The sequence below is a fragment of the Chrysemys picta genome, chromosome 7 (assembly GCF_011386835.1).
Source record: "Chrysemys picta bellii isolate R12L10 chromosome 7, ASM1138683v2, whole genome shotgun sequence".
Classification (NCBI taxonomy): domain Eukaryota; kingdom Metazoa; phylum Chordata; order Testudines; family Emydidae; genus Chrysemys; species Chrysemys picta.
In genome coordinates, this window is record NC_088797.1 from 124473723 (window position 1) to 124488575 (window position 14853).

At 50.6% G+C, this 14853-nt stretch overlaps 1 protein-coding gene across 3 annotated transcripts in view; it reads right to left on the reverse strand.

Annotated features, from left to right (window-relative positions):
- Positions 1-313: 313 nt before the first annotated feature.
- Positions 314-14853, reverse strand: part of PDCD11 (programmed cell death 11) — a 43870-nt gene continuing 29330 nt past the window's right edge. For 2 of the 3 annotated variants that reach the window (XM_065552565.1, XM_065552567.1), the window contains exons 24-36: positions 14448-14550; positions 13631-13808; positions 12253-12309; positions 11190-11312; positions 10560-10682; positions 9057-9237; positions 8123-8245; positions 6873-7019; positions 5641-5891; positions 4715-4883; positions 3345-3498; positions 2499-2664; positions 314-833 (exon numbers count right to left, since the gene is read on the reverse strand). In XM_065552565.1, coding sequence (XP_065408637.1) covers positions 662-833; positions 2499-2664; positions 3345-3498; positions 4715-4883; positions 5641-5891; positions 6873-7019; positions 8123-8245; positions 9057-9237; positions 10560-10682; positions 11190-11312; positions 12253-12309; positions 13631-13808; positions 14448-14550 — 1947 coding nt within the window. In that variant the 3' untranslated portion in view covers positions 314-661. The remainder of the gene's footprint in view (positions 834-2498; positions 2665-3344; positions 3499-4714; positions 4884-5640; positions 5892-6872; positions 7020-8122; positions 8246-9056; positions 9238-10559; positions 10683-11189; positions 11313-12252; positions 12310-13630; positions 13809-14447; positions 14551-14853) is intronic. The other variant, XM_065552566.1, reaches the window with a different exon arrangement.

The window sequence follows — 14853 nt, forward strand, 5'->3', positions numbered from 1 at the left end:
CAGCAAGTAACACCTGGTTTCTTCTCTCAGTTTAATGACCTCTTAGACAGCTGCTGCTGAGGCAGTCTCCTTTCTAATTAGTGTCCATCACAAGCCGTGTTTGTTACCCTAGAGCTGCTCATAAGCATCGGATCAAGTTTAATCGGATGGCCGTAGGCTTTAAGAGGAATCAATCAGGCAGGTGGTTGTGTTAAATTGCTGGCAGCACAAAAGCACTGGAGACAAATCTTGAAAGACACCAAAGCAGGTGAAATGCGAGAACATTCTGAGCAACGCTGGGATGAGTGGGTGGGGAAAGAGAAGGGAGCTTATGCCAGGTCATTGCATTTAATGATGGGGAGTCACTGACTGCCCCATTTCCACAGGAAAGCAGTACAGAGGACAGCAGTTTCTACCAGGTATAAAACAATCAGCACTTAAATAACTAGATCCAAAATCATCCACACGTTAAAAGTCTGTTGTACAGTGGGGCAAGATGGAAAGCGCCTGTAAATGTTGACTTCTTTCCACCTCACTTTGGTCCTGGACAATCCAGCCGGCTGCTGGTCCTCTCAGGAAACGCACTAGTTATGGACACAGGCAGCCCATTACTGTGGCTCTCCGCCTCCAGCACCACATACACAGAGTCTGCAACATGATTTGAGTCTCTCTGCTCTGGGAGTTAGCTCTCGGCAAGAGAGCTCTTGGATTCTACGTACTCCAGCGCCGCTACTTTCACAGCCTGGATGGTTTCCGACGTGCCGTATTTCTTCTCGTAATCCAGGTAACGCTTGAAGAAAAACTTCATCCTCTTCACTGCCAGGTTCAGGTGAATGACCCGCTCGAAAATATCCCTGCAAGAATCAAAAACCCATTCAGAACGTGGATCAACACTGGACCCGCAAGCCTGATATCCTGCCTCTGAACAATGGGCAGGACAGGTCATACTTCAGGGGAAGGCAAAGGACACACAGTACATGCACTCAGCCTGTTGTAGAATGAACCGTCAGAGCCCTGTGAATCAGCAGGCTTCATAACCCCCTTCCTCTCTGCTTGCACAGTTACTGGCCATATTATACAGCCGTGTCTCTAAAATCCAGGCACAGTATTCAACTGAGCTCAGGGAATGGTCCCAGATGGCCTACATGCTGTGGAAAGCAGGATTTCCTTTTGCTAGCTCCAAGCTCATGCCAGTGAGTAGCCCTTCTTGCCCCCAGGGTAGACTTGGCAGAATTCAATTTTTTTAAATAATTTTGACCGATAATATTGATGATTGTTTATGCTTTTTTCTATTTTTATATATCTAAATTTTTACAGTTGTGCAGTTATGGGCTTTAAGCAGTTTTTTTTATACATTTTATCAAGTTAAATGTTCATAGTTGTGGGTAATTATGGGGGGGTCAGATGAGGGACAGGGTCAGACAGTAATTATTTAATGACAGTAGATGTTGAGATTCAAAAAGTTTCATAGAGGTTTTCATAGAATATCAGGGTTGGAAGGGACCTCAGGAGGTCATCTAGTCCAACCCCCTGCTCAAAGCAGGACCAATCCCCAGACAGATTTTTTTTTGCCCCAGATCCCTAAATGGCCCCCTCAAGGATTGAACTCACAACCCTGGGTTTAGTAGGCCAATGCTCAAACCACTGTGCTATCCCTCCCCCCTATAAAAATAAAGTTTTATAACTGTTAAAGCACAAATTGTCAACATCATGTCAAAATATATGAAGTAATTAGCCTTAAATGAAACTCTAATAAGTTCTCAAGCAGCATTTTTCTTACTCTATCTGGAAATTTTGATCATCATCCATGGAAATATTTTTTTGTTGGTTTGAGTGTGTGTGAGTGAGAGTGAGAGTGTGGTGAAGCTGATGTTTATCAATATCTACCAACAAAAATCAAATCCCTTGAAGGCTAACTAAGGGACCATGTAAAATGGAAGAGCTGATCGGCTTTCGCTATCACTCTGCATATGAAGGAGGAATCTCACATCCTTGCTGAGGGCCGACCCAGCCTGGGGGCTGGGAGATGAATATGCTCTTCTGTGAGCCACACGCATATGGAGCAGAAAGAGTGGCAGCATTAAATAAAGAGGTTAATTAGGCTCCTGCTCCTCAGGCAGTGGTGGCCTCTTGCTCTCAGCCTTTAGACATACAGAATCAGTTACTGGAGAAGCGATCCAGGCAGGGAATAAAAAGAGGTCAAGAGACATGCAGAAGGACTTCCCCACGTGCTGTGTAGATCTTGCTGGGGTCCTGAAGATTTAAATCAGATTCGCTAGTTTCTGGACTCTGCATTGCTGTGAAAGCTCCGTCCAAGTCTGCCCATTGGGCCCCTGAAGGTCTCCTCCTTTCCAACGAAGATGAGCCCAGAGCCATTTGCCTTCCCCATGCAACACAGATTCGCTGTTGCTCTGGGATCCTCCATACTGCAGGGTATCCACACTCCCTGCGGGGGCGCGTTTTAGGCCTTGCACATCTTACCCCCGTCCGCCCCGCCGCCCTGTGTCGCAAGCACTCACCGTACTTCCTTCTGGCTGCCGTGTTTGATCATCATGTCTATGTAGATGGACCAGATGTCCGTGCGTTTTGGGTAGCTGCTCAGCGTGCTCTCAAAAATGGCCTTGGCGTGTTCAGGGTCCCCAAAGTGGAACTCCAGCTGAGCAAACTTGGAAATCACATCCACATCTGTAATGAGAAGACATCCCTCAGGGCATTGCACACACCAACAGGGGCGCCTGTTCCTCTCCAGCCCCTCCCGCCCACCCCCCAAACACATGCAGGCAACTGCCAAATATCCAAGCAAGAGGCTGGCACAGCTCCAAGGACAATGCTATCTGCGGCCAATCCTTTAGTCTCTGCTCAGAAAGAGGTTTTGGTGGGATGAGGATCTGCATCCCTAGAGTCGACTGCAGCTCACTTCCCATCTCAGCATTTTATTCCGCTCTCTCCTGGAGGGGATGACTTAGGTGTCGGTCTCTTGGGTTTCAACCCTCCAGGGCTCCCTGGAACCATGACTCAAATCCCAGCAGGGCCTGCAGCCCTTCCCCTTCAGAAGGGGAACACACATGCAGAGCAGCTGACTTTGGGTCGGGGTTTTCAGACCTTAAAAAACAAGGTCCTCTCCTCTCTGCGCGAGCCGATCCCATGGCTTAGCGTGTTCCAGGAGGGTTGGCTTTGGCATCCTGGCCAAAAGTCTCCCCTCCCCATCGCTGCCAGGCATCAGGAGATTGCAGACCTGTTTGCTTCTTCCCAGCTGTTAGCACGTCAGAATACCAAAGATCAACCAAGCGCCTGAGAAGCGGGAACCCAACGAATGGGAAGGAGGACACATGGAGTGGGAGAGAAGCCAGTCTTGGGACACTTACGTTCTTTATTTGGCAGGCCCTTGAGGGCGCGTTCCAGGAGCCTGTGCGTGGCCTCCACCTGGCCCCGTTTCAGGAGGAAGGTGGCGTATTTCAACCACACGGATTTCTCCTGGCGGAACCGCTTCAGCATCGTGTTGTACAGGTCATCAGCTTGCTGGAAAGATACCAGAGAGGGACAGAGAGGTCAGTCTAACATCGGGTTGGATCACGCAACCTCATACTAGAGCCTGGCACTTCTGGAGAGCTTTCCAGCCGTGATCTTTAAGGCCTGGTCTACACTTAAAAGTTAGGTCGACACAGCCACATCAGACAGGGGTGTGAAAAATCCACCCTCCCCCACGAGTGCCACAGCTACACCACTCTAACCCGCAGTGTAGACGCAGCTATGTCAGCAGAAGAATGCTTCTGTCGACATAGCTACCATTGCTCAGTTGCGCCATGTTCTTTCACCAATGGAAAAACCCCTTGTGTTGCTGTAGGCTGCATCTACACTTCCGGGTTATGCCGGCATAGCAACGGTCGCCTAGCTCTGCCACGTACCGTCTCCAGCGCGTTTTACAGAGGCGGGGGAGTATCATTAGCTCCGCTCTTTTTAAAACACAGATGGGGAAACTGGAGTTCAGAGCAGCGGAGCAGCTTCCCCCAGTTCATACAGCAACTCGCTGCCAAGCTAAGAACAGCGCTCAGGTCTCCCGACTCCCAGGCCTGTGCCTGGCTCAGCTGACCACGCTGCCTTCCTACAAGGGTGGATTTTTACTCTGTCTGTGGCTTCTGACCATGTAGGAAACAGTATCCCTGGAGCAGAGTGAACGCACTGGGCCTTTCCCCTCTGCATGCTGGGAATGAGATACAGGTTTAGAGCTTAAGTGACAGTGAGTTTGGTGTTTCCCCTCTGGGTCTGTAGGGTCAGTTTGACATGCCTATCTATCACTGCTAGGCCAAGCCAAGCCCAGGAGCAGTTGCAAGGTCAGGACTGGGATGCATTGGCACAGCTGTGTGGGAAACTTGCCTAGCACCTGCATTATATCCAGCTCTAATCAGCGCGACTGGTCCCTCACCCTTTCAGGAGCACCAAATTCAGAGGGCCTGGAGGAAATCAAGTCTTGGTAACAGACAGATCATCCTATTATGCACCACAGGGAACAGATTAACAGGCAGATGCTACGTGGGGAAGACCCATGTAAGAAATAAACTGATGGGAAGTTCCCTTGCTGCTCCCAACAGCTCACGCAGGCCTGCACCATAACTCTCAGTCAGATACACCCAACTGGGGAGCAAACGCTGGGTTCGGCCAGGCACTTTCTAAGAAAAAAAAAAAAGCTCATCTCCTGCCCTGGTGGTGAGCAGCACTCGGGAGTCCAGGCACCCACCTGGTATTTCTCAGAGCTGGCATAGATGTCAGCCAGGTGCTGGAAGACTTTCAGGGGTTCATTGTACTGAACGGCCCTCTCAAAGACCTTCATCAGAGTCTCCTCCGTGCCATACATGTTCTCGAGGTTCAGCAAAGCTACCCACACGTTCAGCTTCTCCTGCTCCTCCCTGAAAGCAAAACAGGACAAGAACTTTGTCGGAGGAACTCAAAACCCTTTACAAACATTAGCTGAGCCCCAACACGCCTGTAAGGTTGGCTAAGGGACTGCATCACTGCACCACTCAAATGCAGCCCTCTCTGGGGTGGAGTGTGGTAGTTGTTTTACGGTGCACAGTAACGCCACACTGTAAGAGAGGAAGAATTGTGTAGCCAATTGAAACTGTCTGGAGAATATAAAGGAGGCAGAATGTATTTACTCATGTTGACGTAAGCCCACAGGACCAAGGATAACACCCTAACTCTCAGGAAGAGAGCCAGAAAAGAGTATTAGGTCTCATCTAAACGAGAACCACAGCACCACGTTGGGACACTGGCTCAGTACTGATTGAGAAGGAAGACTGGGCACCTATGGAATTATCAATTGCTCTTTCTGCAGCACCCATTTGTTCCCTTACGTCTCCCATCCTAGCCATGCCCAGGCTGGGCCCGGCTTAGCTTTAAGTTCTAACTGGATCACAGCACACGATGGGCTAGCTGCAGACCAATGTAGTGTCACGGCAGCGATTCAGTCTGGGGCCTCCCTCAAACAAGGCAGGCGGAGAACTGCAGCCCTTGAGTACTATGGGGCTGCTGGGGCAGCACTTTCTATTCCCCACCGTGGTGGCTGGCGTCCCTACATTCCATTTCTAGAGGCAGGTTAGATGCCCGGGCACGTGCAGTGTACATCAAACTGCTGCCCTCCCATGCCGGGGGGAAGCGTTTTACCTGAAGGAGATGGTTTTGAGTGCTCTTTCCGCCACCGCCCTGGCCTTCTCGATCTCCGTGGCTTGGAGGTGGAAGGCCATGTACTGTAGCCACAGGATGGAGCTGCTGGGATTGCTCAACACCAAGCGGTCAAAGTCGTCTGCCGTCTGGGGCTGACGATTGGGGTCCATCAGGGCGGCTTCGATCTTGGAGAGCTCCTTCTCCACCCTCTGCTTCTCTTGCTCCTTCTCCTTCTTCGTCTGCTTCTTCCTCTGAAGCGGGCAAGGAAAGGGGTGAGAACAAGAGGCAGGGTCACTTTGGAATACTTCAGGCACCATCTAGCACCCCACGGGAATGATGGACGCAAGATGGTCAGGCACTAGGGCATCCTGGGGGGTGTCTATTCAACAGACTGAGCCAATTTTTTAGAGAGGGAAATGAAACCTAGAGCGTTTTGAAACCCCACCGGAGGCTGCGTCTCAGAAGAGCAGAGTCACAAGGGGGAAGGGATATTATTATTATGAAGGGATATTTCCCTTCATAAAGCACATCAAGGGACTGAGCTAATTCCCTAACTTTGCACCTCTGACTGCAGAGTTTACACTTTAACTCCCCTCGCACGTGATTTCATCCGACATTTTTTTCCACAGCACAAGCCCAGTGGTTGCTGGTGACCAGTGCAATTGCCACCGCGTAGCTGTCTGCTCTGGAAGGGCTGGGGTGTTACAGGTCAAGACTGAGGTGCATTGGCAGAACATCAGGGGATGGGTGTGGCTCAGGACTGGAAGGACAGGGGTTGAGGTGCATGGGTAGGGCTGTGAGAAGGAAACTCCGCTCACACAGCACCTGCCCATGCTATTAGGGGGGAGGGATAGCTCAGTGGTTTGAGCATTGGCCTGCTAAACCCAGGGTTGTGAGTTCAATCCTTGAGGGGGCCTTTTAGGGATCTGGGGCAAAAAACTGTCTGGGGATTGGTCCTGCTTTGAGTAGGGGGTTGGACTAGATGGCCTCCTAAGGTCCCTTCCAACCCTGATATTCTATGATTCTATGATCCCTCAAAGATCGTCACCTTCCTCTCTCTTTGGAGATGGTTATGTTTATCCACACACCTTAAAAGACCATAATAAGATCTGATTGGTGAAGACAGTCCCTTGGGTTAACACAGCCTATGCCATCTGACACAAAGACAGTAAGTGACGAGAAGGCAAGTTACAGCAGCTCCCACCCAGGCGGCGATGTCCAGGATACTGTACCATGGACTGTGTGTCGTCCTCTTCCTCGCTGTCTGAGCTCTCCTCTTTCCGATTCGATACTGGCACCTCCAGGGCATTTAAACCCTCGTCCCAAGTGAAGCCACTAGAAACCTGCAGCCTGGGAGCCTCCGCACGTTTTGTCTCCTGCTTGAAGGAGGACAATGGGAGATATCACTTGGTTTATAGTCCAGGCTTCTCTTGGGAGCAGGCACAGCTGCTGTCTGCACCCCGCCTTGCTCTAGCTTGTGCATTGTCCACCAAGTGACACCCGAAATTCCCCACCACCACGCCCCTGCCAGAGTGACTTAGCCATAACCAACTGGGGCCATGGAGGAAGAAGCAGGGAGAAAAACAGGCTCACTGAAAAATTTCAAGAGATTTCTGGAGCAATGAGAATAAACTGTTCACATTTATATAGAAACTTTCATCCTGAACACCCCATCCCCCACCCCCAATTATGTTTTCTAGAGATAGCCATCACTTCATCCGCTACTGGCATGCAAGCACCTCTGGGGTGGAGCACGATGGCTGTTTGACAACACAGCAGAGTAGAGCAGGAAATAAACATACTGTCGCTAATTGTAACTCCAGTTAGCCCCCAGACTGGATTTGGCCAGGACAGTGGAGCTAACACCCCTATTCTTGTGGCAGATGACAAAATATCCAAGTGGCCAGAAAGGCGAGAGAGACTAGGAGAATCACCCACATCTCTTTGGCTTCCCTTGAAGGTCTCCCTGACCAGACCAGATCCTGCTCAGATCAGACTCCCTGTAATCTTTATTACCCAGTTTAAAACTCCCTGCATGACCCCAAGGTGATGGCTTTTTGTGGGAAGAATGGAAAGCACCAGGCCGCCAGTTCTGGATTTCAGGGCTCTGGTTACAGTACACGGAGCTGTCTCCCTACAGGCCATTAGTAACCAAACTCTTAAAGAGCCACGTGCCTGCTAATTGTTGAAGCAGGTCCTGTTTTATGCACAGAGAGGAGGAGTCCAGCTCTCTTATCAGCGTGTAAAGAGATCCAGTAACCACACGCAGAGCAGGTCAAAGCCAAAGCGCTGACGCAGCTGGTTGCCTTCATGCTGCTTATCAGCCTGGTAGAAACTGGCATCTCAATGGGCCTCACAGCCATGTACCCTGCAGCAGCTTATTCCAGGCCCCCATCGCAGTCACCCTCAGGCAGTCCTCTGCCAGTCACCCCGAACACCCCTTTGCTTGTTCATATTCTCCTCTTCCTCCGTATACTCTCACCTTGGATTTCCTTTTATTCTCCTCCTCATCTTCCTCCTCCTCCTCCTGCTCCCGGCAATAGACCTCAATGCCGCTGTCATCCTCGTCCGTCAGGCAAGCTCGCTTTTTCCTGGGCTTCGCCTCCTGCAGTGAAGGCGGGGGGGAAGGGTGAGCCATTGGAAAGAGACTTTAAAAGAATTCTATTTAAAGGTCAAACACTGGCTACAGACAGAGAAAGCAGAGGCCTTGGAATAACGGTCACCGCCTTCCCCCATCACCCAGAGACACAAGGTACAACATGAGTCACAAGAGAAAAGTCATGAGTGTGGCAGGCCTCAATCCACGTGGCAGATGGTCAAGCCAACTATTATGGGCCAAATTCCGGCAAGTGCTGGGCAGAGTTGCCTGCCAAAAAACTCAAGATACAAGAACATAAGGCAGGGGACCAGTGATTTTCTTCCCCAAAACACACACACTTGGGGGGGCTGGTCAAGGGGAGTTGTCTAGAGGGATGTATGCAATCCCCACTCCCAGTGTGGCACTCCATCCCCGTGCAGTGGTGGCTGGGCCACATATAGACATTGATGAGCCTGCTACATCATGGGCTATCAGAGGTGGATCCTTTAGCTCAGGCGGTTGAAACTCAAGCTTTAACATCCAGAGGTCCCAAGTTCAAGCCCTCTTTGTTAGCAGTCAGACTCCCCCATTCATACAAAGTGATGTTGCAATTCATGCAGTTCTGTCTGTGGCAGAGGAGAGTTCTGGACCATAGTTCTTTTTCCTATTCTGCAAAAACTTCATGTTAGTTTCCATTAAAATGAGCTGAATCTTTATCCCCCATAATGTCCCGCTTTGAGGGTGAAGCGGACGGAAGCAAGGGGAACGCATTTCTGCCCCTCCGCTCAGCACAACCACCCACCCCAATCTGGGGTACAATCCCCCTGCGTGCACGTACCTGTTCACTTTCCGAGACTCTTCTTTTCCGTTTTGCCTTCAGCTTCTTGAACTCCTCTCTCTTCTCCTTGCCCTCGTCTGTGTCACAGCGCGGCAGGCCCAGCGACTCGGGCAGGACACTTGGCTTCCCAGTGTCCTCAGAGAGGAGGGAAAGCTCAACATGGCTCTCTTTATTATTTACACTGCGGCACGTTTCCAGGGGGAAGAGAACAGAAAATCAGGGATATTCCAATTGTTGGGAATGCTGCCAGAGCTTTAGGAACATAGACTGCCTGTGTCACTGAGTTCAGTCCCTTGCTACTGCAGGTAACCCACGTAACAGGGGCCTGTCTCCACCCCCATCCTCTTCCCTGCAGAAATCGCCCGGACTTCACCGGCTGGGCTCTCAGTGACACTTCATTTCGATTCCCCTTCACCGATATAACCACAGTCCCGCATGCTCCCGCCTAGTTATAATATTTGCTCAGTTTTTAGCCCACTCAGCAGGATTGAGGGGAACAGGGATCTCCCTGCTCTGAGGCCCCTGTCTGACTGGAACCAGCTAGCCCCGTTCCTCCCTCCCTGCACTTCCTTCCTGGGCCTCCTTTACCAGCCCTGGGCTAATGAGGCCAAATGAATGTTTAGCCCACCCAGCCCATGAGATAATTACCCTCAATCAGCTTCTCCTGGGCCCTAATTAGCATCTAAGTGATCAGAGCGCAGGCTCACCTCCTCACTCTCTGCTGTCACATAATTCAGTTCAGAAACTAAAACCTGTTTGGTTGTCTGTCCCCATTTCTCCTAGGGGGAGCCTGCTCCAGAACCTCACTCCTCTAATGGCTCGGAACCTGCTTCTAATTTCCAGCCTAAAACGTATTCACAGCCAGTTTATTCCCCTTTATTCTAGTGCCAGCATTGTCCTTTAGCCTCGATGGCTCTTCTCCCTCCGTGGTGTTTACCCCTCATCCCCCGGACGTATTTACAGAGAGGAGTCAGAGCCCTTCTCAGCCTTCGTTTCACCAGGGCTTGTCTGGAGAGTGAGTTAGTGCTTGGCAAGCGAGGGTGCAATCCGCAGGGCACCAGCCTGCTGCGCACTAATTGTCCATGTGGACCCTGCTACCGTGCACTAATAGGTCCCAAGTGTGCACTGATCTACTCCCGTGCCAGCTTGCCACGTATTAGCTCGCCATCTAGGGGAGCCCTTAACTAAACAAACCAAGCTCTCCTAGTCTCCTCTAGTAAGACAGGCTCTCCATTCCCCTGACCTTCGGGGGGGGCACAGAAGCTCGTCCCCCCTCGGAGCTCGATCTTCCCTCCCTCCACTCTGCCCCAGCCCTGGCCCGGCCGGGAATCGATCTTCCCTGCCTCTGCAGCCTTGGGGCCGGAGAAGTTCTGTGCCCCCCGATGGTAATTGGGGGTGCCCCTGCTTGCCCCCCCTCCCCACGCATGCCCCTTGTCAACGGTTCTTCTGCCCCTCCCCACTGTCCCCTCAATCTGCCAGTTCATTGGGGGGCCTCCCACCTACCTGAGGACCTTGGCAGTGAGGAACTTTCCCTCCGGCATGTATTGCTCATACAGGGATTGTTTCGGTATGAAGAAGGGGACAACTTTGTAGAATTGGATTCGGCCCACAACCGAGCTGGACAAACTGAGAAGAAAGAGTCAGAATCATACGTTGGCAGCTTCACCTTAACGGCAGCTATATTACGGGGCCTGGTGCACGTCACCAAACCACCATCACTACAGGCAGCCTCCAACCCTGGCGAGACAAAGGAGCAGAAGAGAGGGAGTCCAGCAGGTCAGCCTGGAGGGACATTGGCAGAGCCAGACGGGCAGGACGGGAACAGCAAGGGATGTTGCAGGTCAGGATTGAGGGACACTGGGGGAACTGTTTATAGGACGCTGGCATAGCACCTGCCTGCCATACGACCAGGTCCCTATTAGACAGTATGACATTTTTCACATAAGCGTCACAAGCTTACAAAAAACACCAACCATTCTGACTTACAGAACGAAATCCACTTGGGAAAGTGGCATTCTGTTGTCAGAGACGCTGCAGAAGTTTGAATTCTAGAGCTGTAAACACAAAACAAGCACGCACACAGACCTCGGGCCTACACGGCCCTCTGTACTTCTCTCGCCACGTGCTACTCACCCACAGAACACGCCCGACTGCTTGACGGATCTGACATAGCCTCTGACCAACTGACCTTCCCGAACATCCTCAACACATGTCAGTTCAGGATCTTCCACTTTGTTTTTGCTCTTTGGATTTGTCCTAGAAGAAAGGGGGAAGAAGGAAAATCCTCACTGCAACTGAATGGTCTGTACTCTGCTGGGTCCTGAAAAATCAACCCAACCTGCTGGAGACTGGAAAGCAATGATCCCTTTACGGCGTGTGAAGGACCAAGAACATCCTTGTTTCTCCTCCCATTTATTGAAGTGCACAGTCTGTACACAGCACTATACAGCAATCCATGTCACTGTACTATGGCTAACCCCTTGACCTGGTATACTTTTAAGATAGTGCCAGAAGAAGGGGCAAGGGCACTGATTGAGGTTGTATTAAAATTTGGGGTTTGTGTCCTCCTGCCCCAAAGAGGCTTTAACCCAGCCTCCCATCACGTGCATTCATGTGTCCGGCAACCTGATCTGTGGACACAATCGGGTACTCTGATGCCATCATTCGTGTTTGCAATGCACGATTGGCACAAAGTGAGACAGACTTAAAAAGAATCAAGCTCTTAATCTGCCGTTTCTTCTAAAAAGTAAAACGTCCACCTGCATTTTTGAGGTTAAATGTTTATGCTGCAAATTCCGCCATGGGAAACTTTTTTTTTTTAAACTAGGTCTAAAGAAGTTCACTGGAGGAAAGGTAAATACACAGAACACAGATACAAATGCAGCTGTGTGAACAGAGTTAGAGGAGCAGGGAAACTCAATCAGGCCTAAAATGCTTATAAATAAAAGGTGTGACTGTCTATATTCAGAACCAGACATCCTCACCTTCTCCAGTACACAGAAAATCCTCTATGCAGAATGAACAAGCAGCGTCCAAAGCTATCTTCATCCCTTACAAAGTCTCGGCTATCAGGCTAATTATGTAATCTGAACACATGCATTGGGCTGGCCTAGTAAATATGGGTTTCAAAGTGGGTAAAACACTGAATACCAAGTTTCACTGCACTTTTTACCACTCTCAATGCAAAGGCACCTACCTGGATTGCCGGAGAGATATTTCTATTTTGTTGTCTTCATTGGATAGGACACAACACCTGGAGATATGGGAGAGGCATGAAAACAGGAAACTTTTGAACAGATTAAAAAAAGCCACGCCCAGAGGAAGCAGAGAAATTCTTCATATAGCAGCATTAGTGCACCGTCTACATTTAAGAACCCAGTGCTCTGAAGCACGTACAGTCTACTGCAGACCAGTGAGATACAACAATTTAGGAGATCAGCTGAGAAGGTTTTGTGAAAGAAAACAACCTAGCGACCTACACCATAGTATCTGACCATCTCACAATCCTGAATGCTCACAACACCCCTGTGAGGAAGGGAAGTCATGTTAGAGGTGGGGAAACTCGGTCACAGAGACACCATGGCCCAGATTTAGACATTTAGGAGTGTAAATCCTATGGGATTCTGGCTCTTAAGTGCTTACATTCTTTTGGAAAATGAGTCAGGCTCCTAAATCAGTTAGACATGGCAACACTGAGCACAGCAGCACCTAAATACCTTTTAATATCTGGGTGTAAGTAATGTTCCCTCTAATTTTTCTCATGTACATGCGGAATGAATTTTGTTATGTGCACCAATATGGAGGGGATTGTGGCAGGGGTGGGGCCGAGGGGTTCGGAGTGTGGAAGGGGGCTCAGGGCTGGAGTGCGGATCAGGGCTCCGGCTGGAGGTGCAGGCTCTGGGATGGGGCCAGGGATGAAGGGTGCAGTGAGGGGCTTCAGGGCTGGGGGTGTGGGCTCAGGGGTGTGGCCAGAGATGAGGTTGGAGTGCAGGCTGCCCTGGGGTCACAGCGGGGGAGGGGGGGTGTGAAGAGGGAGAGAGAGAGACAACTCCCCCCAGCCCTCTCTCCCTGCAGCAGCTCTGGGGCTGGGGGAGAGGTGCCTCTCCCTGCTGAAGCCCTGAGCACCTTTGCGGCCCTTGAGAGGCTGCTGCGTGGCAGTGCAGCTTAGAGGGAACTTAGGGTGTACGTGATTTGTCCAACGTCCTGGGAATTAAACGCAGGTCTCCCAAGTCCCAAATTAGCACCCTAAGCACTGCAACACCCTTCTTCTTTAAGAAATGGGTTCTGAAAAGCGGACTGAAGGAAGTGGGCACACAGGAAGCAGGCAGCGGCCCCAAGCAGCTACAAATGTAAGGTTACGACCTTCTCCCCTAGAGGAGCCGAAGAGCTATATGCCCTCTAACTCTTTACAATTTGCCCCGGAAGGGGTAACACTCCAGCTGGAATGCAAGGAAAACCCCTCAGTGCTGCTGCTAAACCAAACCACTGGGGATCTCGTCACTGCTGAAGGATTCTTCCAGCCCCCCACTTGAAGAGGCAACAAGAGACTTCAGGAGAAGAGGAGAATCTCTGACCTGACAAGCTTCCCGATGCTGAAGTTCTCTAGCGGCTGCTCAGTGTACGAATCGCTCAGGTGAAAGATGTTGGCTTTGCCGGTCTTTCCGAAGGGAAGCGCAATGGTGAGGCCGACATTTGGCGTCACCTTCGTTATGGTGCCCAGGGTGATGGTTCCTTCCGCCAGCGAATGGACTCCTGCCAAGAGCACGGGGATTTCAGAGGGGTTATTTCAGCCGGACCCCACAAAGGGGGGAGATATTCCAAGCTTGAACACTTGGGGTAAGGGAGTCAAGTGGATAGAAAGGAGGTATGGCATTACTTCCCCAGTCACCTACCATCCCCACAGTCTTTTGGCCATGTGGGGCCTGCGCGGCTCTCTCAGTTCACAATCCCTTTTGTAACAATGATGCCATGTTCAACCATTCACAACCCTTCCTCCCAGATATGACCCTGGACCCATTATACCCAGATCCCGCCCCAGTAATTGGTGAACAGCTTGCGTGCCACCTGGTGTCTGATGGAGATTAGTCAGAAGCCAAGTTGCTTCAGAAGAGAGCAGAGACGAGGCCTCTGCCTGACACACCTAGAAGGAGAACTGCTGCGTTCGTCTAAAGGTTTGAACCTCTATGTACAGGCTGAGTCTGAAAACCAAAACACCTTGAACTCTGGATCCAGATTCAGGGTGTTAATTCTGCCCAGGATAAAGAAACAAAGTTTGGCTCTGCCTTGCAGCGTTCTGATCCCATGGTTTCAGTTCAGGACCATTTCTAGTTGCTGAGCAGATGGTGGAACTCTAACAGGAAGGGTACTGCAGATAACAAGGCTTTACCATACCTGTAAGTGACAGGCAGAGGTTGGTCTCAGAGGCATCTGTGCCAGTCACTGTTGCAGACAAAGCTTGGCCATTCTTGAAGCTCTTTTCTGGATGCTTTAAGACCTGAGGGTAGAGAGACCTCCGCTCATTACCAGGGACTTCAGCCACTGATCTTGATTTTAACCAAGGTAATCTCAGGACATTTCAAGATCTACACTTGGCATTATAGGCATCTTCTGCGCATCTATTAAACCCTGATAAAGAAATGGCACTGTGACGCTGGATAAATCTAGCGGTAAGCACAGCGTTTCTTACTGCTCACATTTTAGGGAGGTAGCCTGGCCCCATGGAAAACAAAACAAAACACTGGACTGGGATTCAGGAGACGTTGGGTCTATTCCCAACCCTGCCACTGGCTTGCTGGGT